Source organism: Diospyros lotus, chromosome 9 (genome assembly GCF_014633365.1).
Source record: "Diospyros lotus cultivar Yz01 chromosome 9, ASM1463336v1, whole genome shotgun sequence".
NCBI lineage: Eukaryota > Viridiplantae > Streptophyta > Magnoliopsida > Ericales > Ebenaceae > Diospyros > Diospyros lotus.
In genome coordinates, this window is record NC_068346.1 from 8,770,416 (window position 1) to 8,791,583 (window position 21,168).

The 21,168-nt window shown below is 36.5% G+C and overlaps 2 protein-coding genes across 3 annotated transcripts in view; both read right to left on the reverse strand.

The window, feature by feature from the left end:
- Positions 1-4,261: 4,261 nt before the first annotated feature.
- LOC127809469 (probable NAD(P)H dehydrogenase subunit CRR3, chloroplastic) lies at positions 4,262-6,752 on the reverse strand. Its single transcript, XM_052348278.1, has 3 exons — positions 6,413-6,752; positions 6,188-6,327; positions 4,262-4,703 (listed from the first exon to the last, which is right to left on the reverse strand). The coding sequence occupies exons 1-3, from the start codon at positions 6,649-6,651 to the stop codon at positions 4,579-4,581; spliced, it is 504 nt and encodes a 167-aa protein (XP_052204238.1). The 5' UTR covers positions 6,652-6,752; the 3' UTR covers positions 4,262-4,578.
- A 1,306-nt stretch (positions 6,753-8,058) lies between these two features.
- LOC127809671 (uncharacterized) overlaps positions 8,059-21,168 on the reverse strand; it is a 31,918-nt gene continuing 18,808 nt past the window's right edge. Inside the window, exons 8-9 of one of the 2 annotated variants that reach the window (XM_052348658.1) lie at positions 9,910-10,118; positions 8,059-8,895 (exon numbers count right to left, since the gene is read on the reverse strand). In XM_052348658.1, coding sequence (XP_052204618.1) covers positions 8,261-8,895; positions 9,910-10,118 — 844 coding nt within the window. In that variant the 3' untranslated portion in view covers positions 8,059-8,260. Of the gene's footprint in view, positions 8,911-9,909; positions 10,119-21,168 lie in introns of both variants that reach the window. The other variant, XM_052348657.1, reaches the window with a different exon arrangement.

Below are 21,168 nucleotides of genomic sequence, written 5' to 3' on the forward strand. Positions count from 1 at the left end.
CATATATTTATAAAATTTATTGTATAAATGAAAACTAAAAGAAAATCATAGCTTAAAATGTGCTGGAATCCTAAAATTTGATATAAATATGACAAGTACCAATTATCTTGTAAAAATCATATTAACTATCATTATTCAAAAATTATATCAAATTACCCTTTACCCTTAGATTTACTTTGTGCAAGGTTCTATATATTTATACAAATTTCGTAACTTCCATTTAACAAAGAGAAAATAGATGTAATTTTTAAAATATAAAAAATACAATTATAATTTTGTTGAACTTAAGTGGGTAAAATATAATTTACTCAAAATCATATAAATAAGCCATAGTTAAATTTGTAACATGCATTGCTTATTGATATATGAAAAATTTAGATCGTATTCTTTATATTGTTTTCATGCTATTTTTAGTTTTTAATTTTTTAAAATAGTAAAAATGTATTTATTTTTACATTTCAAAAATATATTTTTAAAAAGAAAGACAAATTTTATAAAAAAAAATTCAAAATAACAAATAATTATTTTGATTGTTTTCATCACAAATACACTTAAAATTTTTAAAATACAAAAAACGTTACAGATAAAAAAAATACATTTTCAGTAATCTTAGACAGACACTCAAAATATAAAATTTAAAATGAATTCAAAATTAAATATTAAAATACGAAAAGAATAATCTTTTATATTCTTTTTTTTTATAACTCAAGTTTCAAGGTTTGCTCAACAAATTTTGGAGACGGGCGACCTTTTCCCTTCGTTTGCACTTCAAGTAAACTCGAATATAGTCACAGCCTATAAACACATAGAAAAAAACATCCAATTCATACCTCCACGTAGGATAAATGTCACCACAAAAATTTGATCCCTAATACTCTTTATGAAACTTCACATACTTTACTATTGAGCCATGACCTCTTATTTATATATATATATATATATATTGGTTAACATACCATCATGAGCGCCTTCTGTTGTTCGACTTTATAATTTTAGTAGGAGAGGTAAATCAGGGAATCCAACAGGCAGGTTTTGATCCCTAGCATAACTGCAAACGTAAAGGCGATAAGTATTTTTCATTTTTTAGGGTCGCTCCTTACCTACGAAACTATCTCCTGAGCATGGTTCGAACACTGAATCTAGGGGTCTAAAGAGCAACACCTCATCACATTTTTTCTTTATTATTTGATCTACGCCCTGAGCCCCTCGATATTCGTTTTAGTTAAAGAGATGGGTGCCACAGAATGTGGAATGGTTTCCATTAAAAAGAAGCCATTGAAAGTTGGAAGCTGTGTTGGTGGCAAAGTGTGTTTCCAGGTTGGATCTCACACAAGCCACAAAGAAATGCCATCTTAGCCTCACGCCACAAAAGAAATTCAAGCAAAGATCAAGCTTCGAAATAGAATCTTCGGAGCTTTGAACATGTGCATGTGGGTGATTATTATTTAAATAATATTGTAAATTATAATTAGGAGCAGGAGGAGAATAAGAATATTATACGACCTTGTAATAATAAAGTTCCAACTTAATAATGTATGAACAAAGGTGTCCCCATCAACATAGTTATTTAAATATCCAAATAAAAAATTACAAAATTTTTATTTTAATGGGATGTTGTTTCTCAATAATTAATTCCAAAGCTTAATAGAAAAATTCTCAGTGTTACTACTACTGCTTTTATTGAAATAACGTTACAAACTAAAAATTAATTTTTGTGCTTCATTTTGAAATAAGGATATCTATCTACTACTATGAAAAAAGAATGGGGGCTATGCCTATGACTATAGTTAAAATGCTATATGACATAATTTAATTCGTTCTAGTACTAAGGAAATGTGATTGATTGAATGTGGGCCTGAACATGGCCCCTACGGTATTGGTGGAGTAATCTCAAGTAGCTGATTAATGTCACCTAATTGTAAAAAGACCCGTGATTTTTAGGTACATAACACAGGCTAGTCTTTCTTCTCATTTTATTAGATTTGATTGCAAAGTGTTTACAATTATTTATTTCGTAAAAATTAAAAGGTCTATCATATCCGTAATTTCTTTACTAAAGTAGTGTATGCTAATTAAAATATAAATAAAAAAATAAGATATAAAAAACATTTTAGATTATTTGTTAAACTTATTTGACGATTATTAAAAAAGAAGTCACGTGAGTTTTTATTTGACAGTTTTAAGATATATTGATCTCTCATTCTTCTAGATAAACATATATTAGAACTTACAGATAAAAAAATAAGGCATATATCCTCCATGTATTCCAAAAAATTTAACAAATAATTTGATAAAAATTTTAAAATACTTCTCAAACTTATCTGACTATTTTATATCTTAATTTGAAAAGTATTTCAATATTATCTTGATACAATTTTTATCTTATTTATTTTAACAAATGCTACTTAAATAAAAAAATTCTAAAGCACAAGCCTTCTCGCTTTTATGAATATCTAGAGAATAAAATATAAGTTGAACGTCTTGTTGTATCAAATTCGTTTCTCAAAATGCTATAAATTTTAGCATTTTCTCACTAGATTTTCTTGTCTACACTATATTGCTCGAACAACTGTTGTAACATCTCACATCGAGCGATAAAAAAGACCGAAACAACTTACCTTAATGGACCTATGCGAATTTTCCAGGGAGGTCATCCATCCTTGGATTATCCCATATCAAACACGCTTAATTTGAGAATTCTTTGCCAATATTCAGCTCAAAATATATTCAGTTAATTTTATTTCTTTTCTTGCTTATTCTTAATATATATATTATTTTTTTCCGAGCTCCTAGGTATTACAACTGTATTCTGGCCGCAAACGAGGTTTGACCCAGAAGCCATGGAGTGAGCCGCCAAACCCATCAAAAGAACAGAATATGTGTTGTCAGCCAACCAATAAGAAATGAATGAATGAATAGTCAAATAGGATGGCTATCTAGAAATACTTAACAAAGTAGCCAGACAACCACGAGACTTGTGTGCTATGAATTTTCAAATTGTATGTCCGCTTTGAATTTCACTTAGGCAACTGACTTCTTCAACCTAGTCAAAAGCCTATCCATTTCGACAAGTATTATTTTAGAATATATGTGCTATTGCTTGCTGTCCAGTCGTTACAAACCTCCTCCCCTGCAGCCTTAGCATCATATTAATCACTCCTGTTGTTTTTTTTTTTTTTTTCCCAATGAGTGCTAAGATTATGATGAAGTTTTGAGTTTATCTTCATAGATTTTGATTTGGGATTGAAGTATAGTTAAAAAAGTACCACCCATTGATAGTCCATTAAAAAAATCAGGCCATAAACCCTTTATTAAGTCTTTGGAAGAGAAATGAGTTGAACCTATTTACTCAAGACTTAAGGAAGTCTAACCTCCTCTGCCTTGCCTTAGCTTTAGCATATAAAAGTGCTCATTTCCTTCTCATGTTATCTTTATTGACGACTGATTCTCTCTCTCTCTCTTTGCTCACCTGATAGTTTCCATGTATGGTCGATCCGATGTGTTCACTTTTCTTTCTCAGTTTGATCCATTTTTCTTTGCTAATGTTCGCGTCTTTCCTTGTGAATGATTTAGACGATCCTCAAATGTCCTCTATTAATCCATCCCGATGGTCTCCCTTAAAAGTAAGCTTTCGGTCACTGCTCTTCGTCCCATATCTTCGTGATTGATCTTGTTCCTTGGTGAATCTTGCTATAAGCATAACCTGTGTGATTTTGGCACAGGTTATGGGTAAGAGATCTGGTGTTCTGGCCGAGAGGGTTTTGGGCTCTGATTTGGGAATTTTTCATGGCTTGGCTCTTGTGTGCTTCTGTGAGGCTTGATGTCCCTATTTTTTGGAGTTATCTGGGTGGTATAAACTGGACTGATCCAGATCTGAGCCTTGAAACGCTATTTTACAGGGAGTTTTATTTTTTACTCTTTTGTGTTATTGGCTGTTTCGATATTTCTTTAATTTTGCTTATATTTTGTTCTAACCCTTTTGTTTTGGTAAGTGTTCTTCCGCAACAACTCCCTCATGTCACAAGCTATTCCATTGTACAGGTATATAGCATGTTCTCATTACTACAAAAACTAAAACAAGAAGCTGAATTTCCGTATATAATTCCCTTCTCCAAATTAACCACAATCTTCTTGAAGCTGAGATCTCAAGATAAATCAACGCAGAGACTTCAGAGCTGGTTTCCAGATTTCTATCAAGCTATCAGCTATCCTCTGAGCTATTCAACTTCTTTTGAAGTTAGTATACATGAAAACATATGGATAATCCTTACAAGGTGTACTTATTTCTTCAATAAATCAAGGGAAACGATGCAATAAATACAGGGAATAGCCAAAACTTTGGACTATGTGCTTCGTAATAAAATTGTTACATATTACATACGTAGTTTAGAGGAATGCGACCCAGAGAGATGAGGTAGGTTATTTCTGTGAGTATAATTCCAGCAACATATGCAAATTCCTTAACCCTTACCCTAGATGTCCCTCGGATGAGAGGTCATTTTTGTTATACTACTTCCAGCTCATAATCTTCTGCTAGTTGGCAACATTCCTCTGTATAAACTTCGAGAAAATTGTTGTTCACATGATAAGATCATCAAGAAGAGGGATACTGAATGGCAGCTTTATTATGCCGGAAGCTACAAGAAATGACAATATCCATATTGGTAGAATCCATTGGAATACAGCCATCAGGATACTTTTCCCTGCAAGATGATGCCCAAAAAGAAAAATGTTAAGCTAATGAAAAGAAATGAGAATTCAGATTACAATGAGACATGCCGGTAAATGAATCAGAATAAAGGTAAAAAGAAATGAGAATTAGAAAGAAACGGATAAGTTGACCCACATAGAGTAACAAGAAGCGAATAAGCAATCGGAAGTGTTGTAACATGGCCAAACATTATGGGGTGTTGGATCAACAAATGAGAGCATTAATCAAACCGTCCATGAACTACAGTTATTGATCCACACAAGCACAACAGCCACAAGCTAATCTGAATTATCAATGTTCTTACCTTAAAGCAAACAAAGAAGAAAAAGGCTTGACAACTCTCTGGCAAATTTGGATTACCAATGTTCTTACCTGCCTTCTTATTTCTTGCACATGCAACACCTCTTCATTTTGATATTCTGTCTCTATTGCTCTTATGTGTCACTGTGAATGGCATTTCAAAGAGCAATCCAAAAATCATATCTTTGAAAGAAACATTTGAAAAACACCTGCGATCTCCTCCGTGGGAAAGAGAGAAACCCCACCCAGGCTGTGCAGCCTGTGCTTCTCACAGCAAGATTCTAAAAGAGAACATTCCAATCTTACTCTAAAAGAGAACATGCCTAAATCACTTAACAAATAATGCCATAAAAAAAACAGAACAAATTCATTCTTCGATAACAGAGTCCGATTTCTCTTCTTGAAATGGACCAAAAAAGAAGTATAAGCAATTTGTTCTGTTGAAATTTCACTTCAACCAATATAAAGATTTCTATTTTCAAGTTGCCCGAACTGAATCCAACTCAATTTGCAGGCGGACTGAACTTTGCAGCCTTTAAGTTTCTGCCAAATCCCACTTCCTGACTGCATATTTCAATTGCAATAATTAACACCACATCATGAAACTTTTCTTTACAAAGATGGTGTTGGAACTTGATCACATTATTCCCTCATTACAGAGTTGCATCAGGAAGGGCATTTGGCATAAAATTTTGCCACGTTATTGTTTTTGCATGGATTTGTATTGTTAATGTAATCTTTAGAAGTTAATTGACATCATGAATGTCTTGACCCTTAACTTGGTTAAAATAAAAAGCAGTTAATGATGATGAACAATTGACACCACAACTTCCAATAGATTCTCGAACTCAATTCAGATAAGGAAATTGCCAAATAAAAGAAACTGCTAGGAGTAAATCTCAAACAGATAAAAATATTCACTTTAGTGAAGAGAATGGCAAGGCATAACACAAATAAAGCCACATGAATTCACTTCCTTGTATTGCATTTGCCAAAGAAGTGCGCTTATCTGTAAGATGGAATTATTCTTAAATTACAAAAGGCAACCTTCAGTTTCTTCCTCTTCTTTCATTTTTTTGACAAACAAAGAACCAGACGTAAATCATCTCAGGGTTTACAGAAATAAGAATCTAACAAATTAACTCCAAAAATGAAAAAAGAAAAAACAAAATTTACCAGCAGAATTAGATTCCTTCTCAGTTCGATCAATGATCCACTCTCCGGTCTCCCGGAGCCTCCTCTCCACCGACCCTTCCGACTTCCGGATGGAATTCGACAAAATTGAATCAAACAGAGTCTTCCTCTGCTCTGAGTTCCTAAAAATGAAAATGAATACAGAAACTCACAAATTTAGCAAAAAAAATTCGAAATTATCAGCATGAAATCGAAATGGGTTTTTGCCTGTTGCTGGTGTCTCTGTCCCGGAAAACGCCGGCGCCTATGGCTCTTTCGATTTCAGCCACAGAAGGTTGATTTTGCCTTTGAAGTTTCTGCTTTGGATGGAGATGATTTGTTGCTTCTGTTGTAGGAATGGCAGTGTTCGCCCCACTGGTTGGAGGCTTCGGATTAGTGTTATTCGAAAAAGAACAAAGAATCTGAGGCTTGTTTGAGAACGAAAATGTCGTTAGACAATGCATCATGAGTCTACCACTGTTCTAGGTTCTTCAATCTCTGGATTTATATCTTGTTTCTATGCAGATTTTAACCAAACCGAGCAGCTGTGACGTCAGGAAAATATCTCCATTTCCTGATAGCTTTGCGGGTTATATGGTTGGAATTCATTTTACTCGATAATACAAGTTCTCTCTTAGCCAAAAAAAAAAAAAAAAAAAAAAGAATACGAATTCTCAATAACATTTTCATATTATTCTTTCAGGTAGTTAAAATAAGAAATTTATTGGGTTCTTTAATAAATTTTTATTTGTCTATTTTTATAGATAGCAAACTACAATTATAATAAGATCGAATCTCTTATCTCTATACTTCCTACTAAATAGAAAATTATTAAGAGACATTTCTTATCAAAAAATGCTTACCTGATGAACGCACACCAATCTCAATCTCATTTGAATTTAAGAAGCTGTGTGTCTCCACATTTGACCCCATTTGGGAAAAGAAAATGTTGTGGTTTTAGTGTGTGAGTGTAAGTGTGTGTGGATAGTTGTCTCACGTTGGTTGTGTAAAAAAATGGGAGTGGGTATTTATATTCCATCTTCTCACTTGGGGTTGGGTCCTAAGGGGCACCCAGATTTTGTGAGCAAGCAAACCCCTTGGGTCTCGCCACCACCGTCCGTCTGTCCAATCGATCGGGCGGGTCAATATATGTATATATCTTTTTATATAAAGAAAATTAAAACAAAAATAAATTATTTTTTTTATATTTTATTTTTGTTTCTTCTAGAAGTGGTCTGGGTTTTCGAATCGACTCCCATTTAGTTTGCCGTCTCTTCAATGTTCAATGCAAGCTTTTAGTTCGTCGTCTCTTCGGTGTCCCGATACAGCCTATAAAAGGCTAGTCGCGCTCTGATCTTGGATTATCAAATACACAGAGCTTCTTCCTCCTCTCAAGTGTCGTTTGTCACAGAGTGCGGCTTCATCGAGTTCTACCAGATCTGAACGGTCCTAGTCGCTGTCCATCGGAGTTGACCGTTGTAACCTGCATTGAGAGTCGCCGTAGCCTGCCAGTGATCGGAGTAGGGCGCATCTGTTTTCAGGCCAGCGCTCCTAAGTGTGCCTCGGTCGGTTTGTTGGTGGCTTCCTGCCATCGTTACCGTCACTAAGAACCAGGTTTGGATTCCTATTACACCTTCCTTGTTGCCATTCATTTGGAAAATACTGCTGTGAGTATCTTGTGTTCATTATACTCTGTGTTTGGGAACTTCGTATAGACAACGTTGCTGCCAATGGGTTTGGGGATTTAGTAAAACCGGTCTAAATATTGTTTGCCATTATTGCTGTTGTGTCAACGTTCTGCATACGTTTTTGTGTTGCTGTTCCTACAGAAAATACCAACAGGAGATCTAAGATTCGTACCGCTTTAACAAATCTTTACCCAGTAGTTGTGAATAAGACAGCACTGGGACTGGGTACACCATTATCACTCATTTAAAGAAAGGATTACAGTATCATGAAAGTCATCAGATCAGTACAATGCCTAAGATAAGAAGAATGATAAAAGCTAAGAAAATATACATTATTCCTACAATTTCATTTTCTCAGCACAATGATAGAAAATCTTTCTTTGCTCCATCATGTAGGTAAAGTCCTCAGTAGATGAAGTGCTCGCATCCAGTGTGACCTTTGTGATAGAATAATCCTTCTCAGAACTGAAACTGCTCCTGCAGCTATGATTGCCGAATGGTTCTCAGCATCCATGCTTAAATTATACAGTATCGCGATTCCTGCTTCAGAAGCCCTTTTGGTCCCTTCGTCGATAAGCTTCACCAGCGGAAAGATCGCCCCCTCTGCTGCAACTGCTCGAGTTGAATCCACCACCTCTTCGGAGATTATCCTGTTCAGTTCTACCACAGCTGCTTCTTGCACTTCTGGGGAGGAGAACTTGATCTGTTCTATCAATCTGGGGATTATCTCGTAGAGAGTTACCTCAATGTTAATCGGGTTTTCGAAGTTTACATTGGGGCCGGACAATGAGCTGAGTCTAACGAGGCAAGCAGCAACCCAGTCCTTGTTGTGGAGTGGAATAGCCGATATGAGGATTTTTCGTAGCACCTTCGTGAACCGGGCTGCGTTTATGGCGCTGCGGAACTGCTCAAAGTCGAGCAGTCTTGTCAGTAGCCGGGATGCTGCAGATATTGCAAGTCCAGCTTCTTCAACTTCTAGGGCGTGTAGTTCTGGCTGCTGAGAGTCCATATCAAGTTCCGTATCTGCATGCATAAAAACTTTTCAAGTATCAACAAATTTGGATAAGAAGGAAAAGAATAAATTCCCTGGCGTTATTTATTGGATGACTCCAATTCTTTGCAACTGTTGTGCTTTTCCAAAAGCACCGGCTGGGGTGTAAAAGTCATTTGCCAGTTGCAAGGTGCCCAGCCAAAGTCACCCACGGGGGATGAAATGAAAAACAGTAGCCCACCACCCAAGGTGATAGCTCTGTGGGAGTCTAAAACTGTCAAGCTAGGGCTTGAGGTTTCAAGTTTGAGTCTACGATTTTAAGGGTGGGGTGTTAATGGCATTGCCTTAGATAGCTCCTAATTGGGGTTTTCTCAAATGTTCTGGATGACTAAATGTGCTAACCCCCACTGGGTTAGAAAGTCGTGCATTGTGTCCTTGCCACATGAATTTTCCCTTTTTACCAATAAAAAAGAAAATAAAAGAAAGGAAAACAGGCAGCCTATCTGAAAAGTTTGGGCCAAGTTTGGTTGGGCTTCCATTTTCAGTTCTCAATTTAAAAATTTTGGAAACAAAAAATTGCAAAGGACATTTTATTGCTTATTTTCCCCCCATAAAAAGTTTCTGAAAACTTATGGAAAATATGATAACACTTTTCACAATTTTCACCTCGTTTCCATTTTCTACCTCCCCACCAATATCCATCCCCCTCCCCACACTCAATGATCTTCACCGTCAGTGGGAGTAACCAGATAACTCCCAGAACAGCTCTGGGAATCATGGTGATTCCCCGAGAGTCTCTGGAGCTAGGCCACTCCCACTAGGGGTGGAGAGGAGGAGGAAAACGAAGGGGGGGGGGGGGGAAGAAGCAAAGCAAACAAAAGACAAAACAAAGTTATCAAACAACATGTTAATTTTTTTTTTAATTGAAAATGGAAATTGAACACACAAAAGAAAGAAAATAAAAACCAAAACAGATAGTCAGTTAAAACCACCCCCCTCCCCTTCATCCCTTTAAAAGACTAAAGGGCATGAAAATTGATTCATACCAAGCACAATTTTTTGTTGGAAAACTGCGTCCAAACCAGATTCAATGTCCGCTGAGATGATTTTGTCAATGGATAGATCAGCCACTGTCACAAACTCTAGTATGGAGGCTGCTTTTCTTTGCAAACTAGGGGAAGTTTTCTTCAGTATCCCAACAAGGCAAGCAAGGGCAGCAGAATCCAATAGATCTCTTGCATGGTCAATGTGCAAGCTGTGCGCAAGGTCAAGGCAACATTCAGTCTATTGGATTTTGAATGGAAAGTATCAAGGGCATATTGTTGGTTACAGATAATAGTGAGAATATATTTCGATTCGCATGAAGAATGTGAATTGGCAGCATAGTAGAACTAGGAAGTCACATAACAAATTTTTTAAGTCTGGTCTTTCACAAATGCCAGAAAATTTGTTCATCCATGAGTGAGTAAGAAGCCGTACTGTTTGCAGAGAAGGCCATCAGTTCTAACAGATTGCCCTACCATAGACACTAACACTCAACATGAGCACATATCAAACTGACAATTGCATGGACACTAACACACAACACCGGCACATATTAAAACTGACAACTCAACATAAGTCTTCATAAAATGCAACACAGAACATGAAAGCGGCACAGCAAGAAATATGTATTTTCACATACTTTTATATGTAATATAATTATATTTGATATAAAAAGAGTGATGAAGATGTAAAAATAATACTAATTTAACATATCAATTGCATTCAAAAGATTAATTCCAAGAATCCATGAGTTAAAATTTCAATTCAAATGCATCACATGTTGGGAAGCATTCAACTAGTATTCCACAAGAGTAGGTAGGTCAGAAGGCAATGAGTTAGTGGACAAATTGCTGGATAACAGGTCAAATGCACCCACCAGAAGTATTCCCATGGCATATAAAATCAAGAAAGTAGCTGGATAACATTGATTCCAGGCAGGGGCAGAGCTAGCATGTGTTCAGTGGGGTCAATTGATCCCACTGAAATGATTTTGCACTCTATAATATATATGTAAAATTTAAGGTTAATTAAGAATAACTCCCCTAAAAAAAATAAAAAATTTCAATTGTTCCCACTTACTTAGAAAATTACAAAATAATTTTGTAATTAACGAAAACTGACATTTGCAATTAATTGTTCCAATCCTTTGATCTCTTTTGTCTAATTTACACTTAATAAAAAATGTGTTTGGAATTACAAATGATTTGTCAAAGGTTTTGTAAAGGAAAGTACACTATCAACTATGGTCAATTAAAATATCCAAGTAAAAGTTTCAAATGATGAGAGATTATGGACGGGATGATTTTTTAGTTGAAATTTCTTTATTTTCTGAAAAACATGAAATGGATTTTGTGTGTGTAGTTCCTAAAAGTCAAGGAACAAAACTATAAATGTTACAATTTTGCATCATTATCAACTAATGTAGACAAACAACTTCAAGAGTTTAATAATCATTTTGATGAGATTGAGTTCCTCTTTTTGTTGTTACTTTATTTTGTTTGATATATAGTTATGAAATTGTTTTTTAGAAATTAGTACTAATTTACTTTTATTTTAATAATATTTTAAACCTTAAACTATTGACCCCATTGGAGTCAAATCCTAGCTTTGCCACTATATGGGGGCTGTTTGGTATTGTTGTGTTGTGGCAGCTATGTGCGTTGTGTCGTACTATACAAATAGTATTTGGCAATTGAGTACGGTGTTGTGCTTACTGATGTTAAAAGTAAGCAATAAACCATAGAAAATGTGTAATTATTATACATATTTTCTATGGAAGCAATCAAACACTTTTAACTTTTCTATGGAAAATATGTGTATGGTACAAGCATTTAAAGCTTCTTTCCATAGAATTCATTTTCCAAGGGGGTGGGGTGGTTTTTGTTTTCTAGGCAATCATTACCTAGAATTAAAATCTAGGTAATGCAATCGAACACACTCTAAGTGTTTTGTTAATATTTTATTATTAAATATTGTAAATATGTAAAATGACTCAAAGACACATCGGTATATTAAATAAGCATTTTAACCTAAGACTCGAATTTGTTTTGGCATAAAATATTTTTTTAAAATTTTTTAATCAAAAAATATACCTGAAAATAAATCAACAAAAGAATTTACATTGAAACAGATAGAGCCTAAATTATTTATAATATTTTTTCCATGCATATGATGAATAAGTAAATGAAGCCATATGTTTAAATAAAACGTGAATATTATTTTATAAAGAAAAGTATAAATAAGTAAATAAATAAAATTTGTATAAGAATATTATTTTATATATGCATATAAAAATGAATTTAGAATTAATAGAATTAACAGTATTAAGTTATTATGGAAAAGCGGCGTGATAATGAAGACAGAGAGTGGTTGTAAAAGTAAATAGCAATGCAATGATTGTGGATCCTACTAAAAGCTTCTATGCTTTTGAAAAACATAGGGGATCCTTACTTTTACTTAGAACCAGCATAACCTGCTTTTTTGGAAGAAACACCTATGCTTTAAAAGCAAAGTTACATTAACCAAATGCTACTTGTATAAAATTTTTTATAAAAGAACTGATGTGCTTTAAAAGCACAACAAGCTACTTGTGTTGGGAATGCATGTAGAGGTATTAATCTTTAGTGGTATAGCACGTCCTTTAGATACTTTATACCTACAAGCTAAATGAGATACAAAATTTGGATTCATGCATATTGGATCTGTAGAAAATAGATCAAAAGATGTAGGAGGAACAAAAAACTATACTTCTCTTGATAACTTGAACTGAATATTGCAATGCCTATTAATAGGGAAGAAGAGTACAATATAGAGAAGATAAATAATAAGGAAAGATAGGCTGTACACTATACAAAAGTCAAAAATACGAAAACACAAGAATAGGAAATATCTAAATCTGAATAATTTCTTTCTAAACACTGAAGATAGAATCTGTGTTAAATTAGGAAGATTAGATCAAGATATCATAATCTAATTTTCTCCATAATCTCGTGAATCAATCAACACTCTCCCTCAAACTAGTGAATGAATATCTATCATTCCTAACTTGCCCATAAGCTCTTCAAACCTTTTGATAGGAAAGCCCTTTGTCAATAAATCAGCTAGCTGATTTTTTGAAGTAACAAAGGGTATGCAAATTTCTCCAGCCTCTAACTTTTCCTTGATGAAATGACGATCAATCTCAACATGCTTGGTGTGATCGTGTTGCACTAAATTATATGCAATGCTGATAGCTGATTGATTGTCACAAAACAACTTCATTGGACCATGACTAGGGATTTGTAGATCATCTAGCACAATTTTTAGTTACAATAGTTCACATAAACCAAGAACCATTGCCAGAAACTCAGCTTTTACACTAGACTAGGCCATTATACTCTATTTTTTACTTTTCCAGAACACCAAATTTCCTCTTAAGACTACACAATAGCCTGTAGTAGATCTTCTATCCATAAGAGAACCTCCATAATCAACATCTGTGTATTCTATAACTTTCAATTCTTTTCCTAATTTGAACAAAAGACCTTTCCATAGTGTTGCCTTTAGATAATATAAGATTCTTCTCATTGCTTGCATATGTTCACCAGTTGGACTGTGCATAAATTGGGTCACCAAGCTGACAATAAATGCAATGTCAGGCCTTGTGTGAAATAAGTAGATTAATCGGCCCATTAACCTTTGATACCTCATTCTGTCTACTATTAGGCTATTAGATTTTCCCAACTTGAGATTTGGTTCTAATGGAGTACTAGTTGTCCTGCCACCTAACAACCCAATTTCTTCCAATAATTAAGTCCATGGTATATTTTCTTTGGGAAAGAAAGATATCATCCTTAGAGTAGGCAACTTCTATGCATAAGAAATACTTAAGCTTGCCAAGGTCCTCTATGTCAAAAACTTGGGCCAAATTCTCCTTTAGATGCCACTTTCATCAACATCATTCCCAGTGATAATAATATCATCTACATACACAAGTAAAGCTGTTAGATTACCTTGCTTAGAATGCTCAATAAATAGAGTATGATCTCCCCTACTTTGCCAATACCCCATTTGCTTCATAGCCTTTGAAAACCTGTCAAACCAAGCCCTTGGGGATTGCTTTAATCCATAAAGAGCCTTTTTCAATCTGAAAACTTTGCCTAATACATCACTAGTGAAACTTAAAGGTGGCTCCATAAAGACTTCCTTCTCTATTTCACCATGTAGGAAGGCATTTTTTACATCCAATTGCATCAATTCCCAACTACAACAACCAGCCAGAGATATAAGTATTCTAACAGTTGTCATTTTTGCCATGGGTGCAAATATTTCCAAATAATCAATGCCATAAGTTTGTGCATATCTCATAGCTACCAACCGAGCTTGCACCTTTTTAATGTACCATCTGCATTATTCTTCACATTAAACACCCATTTGCAACCTACAGGTTGAATTCCCCTCGGTCTAAGCACCATTTCCCAAGTCTGATTTTTCTCCAAGGCTCTCATTTCTTTTTGCATGGCCTGTATCCAATTCTGATTCTGTAATGCCTCTTCTACTGATTTTGGAATGGTTATGGAATCAAGAGAAGACAAGAAACTCTAGTGTTTGGATGAAAGACGATGATAGGAAATGAAATTGGCTATAGTATGTTGTGTGTAGCTTTTAACTTATTTTCTAATAGCAATGGGCAAGTTTAAATCAATGTGAACAGGGTCAGAATAAATAGAAGGCTTAGATAGTTCCATGCCTAACCTTGGGACGTATGTTAGCCCTTGCGTGGCACATGAAATAGGTTAAAACTCTTCTCTTGTAGACATAAGGTGAACCTTTAAATCTGGCAGGAGATGGTATCACTAGTTGGTCTGGAATTGGAGAACCAGGAGATGTTAATAACTCTCCCAATTCTCCTGAATTGGAGGACTCTGGTACAGAGAGAAAATGCAGGGTAGAGGAAGCAAATTCTGATGTAGATTGAGGCTGAGAATTAGGGTGTAGTTGAGAATCCAAAGAGTCCTCCAAAGTAGGCAGATTAGGCAGATCATGGTCACCATCTACAATCTCCCCCTGGAGACTTGAAATAAAAGGCTTATAAAGGGACTGAATTTCCACAAAAGTCACATCTTTAGACACAAAGAATTTGCGAGTGGAAGGATGATACCACTTATAGCCCTTTTGGGTAGGAGAGTAGCCAATAAGAATGCATCTAATAGCTCTAGGATCAAATTTGTCCCTGTTATGTCTAGAAATATAAACAAAAGCCACACACCTGAACACTTTGAGAGGAAGAGAAGTACAAAGACCAAGTTCTAGAAAGTGAGAAGAGAGACACTGAAAATGACTCAGATGATTTAGCACTTTTGAAGGAACTCGATTGATCAAATATGTTACAGTTAAGACTGCTTCGCCCCAAAAGGATTTAGGAGCATAATGCTAATGCAAGAGAGCTCTAGTCACATTAAGAACATGTCTCATCTTTCTTTTGGCAGCTCCATTTTGTTGTGGAGTATCAACACAAGAGGATTCATGGATAATCCCCTTTTTTTGAAAGACCTAATTTAAGTGGTGATTAAAATAATCTCTTGCATTATCAATTCTAAACCTTTTAATAGAAACCCCAAATTGACTAAGGATCATCCTATGAAATAAAGGTAGGAAGTCACTGATGGTTGCCTTAGCCTCTAGTAAGTACACCCAAGTCATTCGTGTGCAGTCATCAATAAATGAACTAGATCATTTAGCCCTGGAACAATTGGGAACTTTAGAGGGTCCCTACACATCAGAGTGTACCAAGAAGAAAGGAAGCAAAGAGAGTTTATTACTAATAGCATAAGGCACCCGATGATGTTCAAATAACTCACACACATCACAATGGAAATTAGTAACATCTAAACCTTGAAACATATTAGGAAACATGGTCTTTAACAAATGAAAATGTGGATGTCCTAATCTCAGGTGTTGGAGCTAGACATCAGTTTTGGTAGAGGTAGGTTGAGAAGAGCAAGCTAGAATAGGTTGATCTCCTATAGGTGACTCATAGTTCCTTTGTAAGTAGTACAACCCATTTTGTGCCTTGGCAACACTGATCATCTTTCCCGCAGCCAGATCTTGAAATACACAAGTATGAGGGAAAAAAATCACACGGCAATTAAGATCTTGAGTGAGTTTATGAACTGAAAGTAAATTAGTAGAGAGGCTAGGCACATGAAGCACATGTTGGATAGGAAGAGAGGGGTTCAAACATGTACTTCCTTGTCTGACTATAGGAACCGTATGGCCATTAGCTATTGTAATTCTTTTGGAGCTAATTACCGGTTTATATGTTTCAAACACACTCAGGTTAGGAGTCATGTGATTACTAGCTCCAGAATCCAAAATCCACAACTCATTCCTAATAGTGTGTGAGGCAATAAAAAATTCAAAATTAAAACACATACTTGTTTGGGCTAGACAACATGATTCACCTTGAAGAGTCTTTAAGAAGGATTTCAGCTTACTAATTTCTTCTACATTTAATTCTCCCAGATCAGAGGGGGACAATAGAATCAGCTTTCTCAGCTGGTTCCTCTGGGTCTTTAGTTGTAAGATACATCATTGCTTGACTCTTAGGCTGTGGATTCTTAAATCCCCCCATTTTGTTCAAAACGACATCTTTTCCATGCAATTTAAAGCATGTTTCCCTCATGTGTTTTGACTTCTTACAATAGGAACACCATAATCCCTCTTTGTTTTGCTTAGAGGAAGACATATCTCTACCTTGCAATGATTTAGTCCATGAACCCTGCACTTTGTTATACACCATAGCTGACCCTTCCAGATTATGATCATTAAACATAGCTACCCTCCTATGCTCCTTACTACGTACTATGAAATACACCTCATTCAAAGATGGCATTTTTTCATTGCCAGTGTTCAAAAACGCGCTAGGCGCTAGTCGGGCGCCAGGCTGGGGCCTAGCGCCTAGGCGGCGACTAGGAAAAATGATTTTTTTTTTTTTTTCTAAAAACCTTTTGATGTAATTTGATATTATTTTCAGGTAAATCAAAGTTGAAAAGACAAGTGAAATAATGGAATTAAGACTCAAAAAATAAACTATTATATTAGTTATAAGTTCAAGAAGGTAGAAGTAGCAATAATACAACATAAACCATATCCGAAGAATCTAAGTCTAACTATCTAATTGGTCTTCTTCCTCTCCATATTCTTCCAATACACGATCTTCATCGGACTCAAAATCAAATTCATTGATTTCTTGCTCATCTTCTTCTTCTGATTGAAAATCATCTTCATGAAGCTCTCTCATCCTAGAACTTCTTCGAGCTTGAAGCATCTCGTCTGCTCCTGATGCTTCACCAACCACTTCCCAAGTGAGCCCCGTACTAGGCTCAACTTCTTCATCATCTTCTCCATCAACGATCCATCCTTGTACATTACTAGCATCACTAGCAAGTAGCACATCAACATTCCTTTCCTTCTCCCTTTTGTGCTTGTTCATCAATTTCGCATTAAATTGAACATAGACTAGATTGTTCAATCGATTCACGTCTAGTCTATTTCTTTTCTTCGTATGTATCTACATAAATAAAATAAAAGCAATATCAATATAAATGATAACTGAATAAGGATAACTAATTGATAGTAAATAAATATAATTCATATATACACTAACCCCTTCAAAAGTGCTCCAATTTCTTTCACAACCGGATGAACTAGTGGTTAACGAGAGAATCTTTCTCGCCATTCGTTGCAAGTTTGGAGTTTGATTTCCATAAGTCATCCACCATGTAACTACATAGGTCAAACAAGTATAAAGTAAACAAATTTAATTTATACACTAATACACAATAGAAAGGATTAAAATAATTTTATACCTGGATTATAATTGTCATCATTTTTCGCACACCCTTGAGTTGCCCACGATTTTCCAAAAGCTCCATCTTTACGAGTATACTTTGGCAACTCAACATTTATAACATGGCCTTGCAATTCACCATCATAATGATAAAACATCTCCACACAGTTAAAAAGCCCATCCATCACTTCATTATCAAGTTGTATATCCATATCCTTGAAAAAGTAGTAGGGATTCAAAAGGTAAGCTGCAAAATGTAGTGGACTATCTAGCCTATCTTTTACCCTTGCTTCAATAATCTCCATAATAGGCTTATAGTTCTTTTCAAGATTATTTAAGGCCTCCTTAATATCTTCCTTTGCTTGCTTAATCTCTCCACATAAAAAGCCCATAGAAGGCTTTCTATCCGCATCAACAATTCGAAGCACCTTCACCAAAGGTGCAAAAACTTTAAGGCATATAGTCACACCATTCCAAAAAGCAATGCTCATCACAGTAGCATAGGCTGCTTTCCCTTTAACAATCTTTGATCATTTGCACTCCTCCCATTCGGAGCTGGTAAACATTGCCCTCAATTGGGCCTTTTTCTCCATCAAACTCTGTAAAGTCAAGAAAGCAGAAGCAAATCTAGTAACTCCTGGTCTCACTATATCCCTCTTCTTCGTAAATGACCTCATTAAGGACAAAGTCTTATGGTGTGCATAAATGAAGATTGTGAAACTCTTGGCCTGATCAATGACTTTCTTATACTTCGGCAGTTTTCCAATACTTTCAAGCATCAAATTGATGGTGTGAGTAGCACATGAGGTCCAAAAGATATTTGGCCTCTTCACCTTCAATAATTTTGCCGCTCCCATATTATTGGCAGCATTGTCGGTTACTACTTGGATGACGTTTTGTGGCCCAACTTGCTCAATGCATTTATCCACATACTCAAAGATAAGTTCACTTGTATGTGCTTCATCTGAAGACTCTCTAGAAGAAAGGAAAGCAGTACCTGCATTAGAATTAACACATAGGTTCATGATGCTCCTCTTTTTTCTATCTGTCCAAGCATCTGTCATAATGGAGCACCCAGTTCGTGCCCACTCTTCTTCATGCTTCTTCAATAACTCTTTTATTCTGTCAACTTCCCCCTTTAATAGTGGTTCCTTCAATTGGTATTGACTGGGAGGTTTGAAGCCCGGCCCAAATTGACCAACCGCCTCAACAAACAATTTGAAGCTATCATTGTCAATCGCATTGAAAGGTATACCAGCTTCATACACCCATCTAGCACAATATTCACGAACAGACTGTGTTCTCTCTTTAAATAGTGCTTCACTAATAGTTTGTTGCCTTTGGCTCATTCTCGCAGTCAAACAAGTTTCAGGGCTGATGGAGCTTGCAAACTTATCGATAGGGCCAAGAGTACGGGACGTTTTTCTGCTACCTAACTCTTGCAATTCATCTTCATCATCCCCTTCCACTCTTTCGGAGATATTAACAGTTGATCTCATCAAATCTTCCTCCTTCTTCTTATTTTTCCTCTTATTCTTTGCCTCGGCAATAGCATTCTTACATTTGGCTTGATCAGTTGGAGAAGATTTTGGACATGCAGAAACATTTCCAGAAATGTGGCCAATGTGTTCTTTTACTCTGTAAACACCTCCAGACATAATTTTACCACACAACTTACATTTAATTTTATCCATATTTTTCGGATCAATTAACATTCCATACTCCCATCCGACATCATTTGACTTCCTTTTAAGAATTGAGGAGGCCTTGGACGATGCTCCCGTACTTCCAGTCCTATCCGAATCATTCATTTCACTTCATGACTCCTGTTTTTCCCTGAGTATTGAATAATTTCAATAATATACATTAAAATTTAACTAAAACTCATCAAATGAAATGAAATCAGCTGCTGCTTGAAGCAGCAAGCTTGCGTATTGCTTGCTTGCTGCTTCAACGAGCAGCAAGCAGCAGCAACTTGCTGCTTGCTTGCTGTGCTGCTTGTTGTAGCAACGCAAGCTTGCTGCTTCAACGAGCAGCACAGCAAGCAAGCAGCAAGTTGCTGCTGCTTGCTGCTCGTTGAAGCAGCAAGCAAGCAATACGCAAGCGAGCCATGAGTAGCTTTGCGTTGCTGCTTGCTGCTGAGTTGCTACAGAAAGGCAAGCTTGCGTTGGCGGAGGAAGATGGATGGTTGGATACATACCGCAGCAAGACGCGAACGGCGACGAGAGAGAACGACCAACAGGCAACAGGTGAGGTCGACAGCAACGAGAGAGCAAGACCAAGAGAAGAGATCAATGGCGGTGGCGAACAACCAAGAAGAGATCGAAGGCGAGAGAGAGAGAGAGAGAGGAGCCGCGATGAACACAACCAGAGAGAGAAAGGGAAAGGGGATCGGGAAATAGAGAAAGGGAGGGGGAAAAAAGGTTGGCCCAAGACGCGCACGACCTAGGTGGCCCAGGTCGTGCGCGACCCAGGCGGCCGCCTAGGCGGTTAGGCGGCGCCTGGTCTGCCTAGGCGGCGCCGTGGACCAATTAGTCGGCCATGGCGCATAGGGCTACCGAGTAGCCCTAAATCGCTGCGGCTGGTTGCCGCTCAGCGCCTAAGCGGTGCTTAGGCGGCCGCCTAGGCCGAATTTTCGAACACTATTCATTGCTAAGGATCTGTGCTCTTACCTGATCAGACTCAGGATTAAGCCCAACCAAAAATTCTACTATTCTATCTCCTTCCAGCATAGAGGTTAGGATAACATCATCTTTGCTAGACACCATTTTAATGACTTGATAATGGTCTAATTCAAGGCAAAAACCATTCATCCTATTGTAGTAATCAATCATAGACAAGAATCTTTATTTTATGCTACTGATTTTGGTTTTTATTTCATAGACAACTGATGCATCTTGCACCTTAGAATAAGTTTTCTTAACTGTCTCCCAAATGTCTTTAGCCGTAAATAAAAATATATAGTTCTTGCTTACCTCGGTTAGGGGTAGCATTGAACTCCAAAGCCATGACATCAGCATTGAATCTTCTACATCCCAAGCAACAAACGCCAGATCCGAGGCTTTAGGTGTTGAACCAGTAAGGTGAGCAATCTTGCCCCGACCCTTCAGAAACGTTTTCATCAATTGAGACCACTAAAGGTAATTCCCACCATCTAGGCGGTATGAATGGTGCATTCATGGTAGCTCACACCAACAGGGGCACCACCGGTTGATTGTTCGATTGGCATAGCTTCTCTCATTGAGATGGGAGAAGTTGTTTTAGAAATTTCGGACATTATGCGGGATTACAACAAAACAGTGAAGGGAAAAACTGAGAGTAATCGTGGAAATGAAGCCTCACAATGAATGATTCGAGAGAATAGGCTCCGATACCATGTAGAAAATAGATCAAAAGATGTAGAAGGAATGGAGAATTATACTTCTCTTGA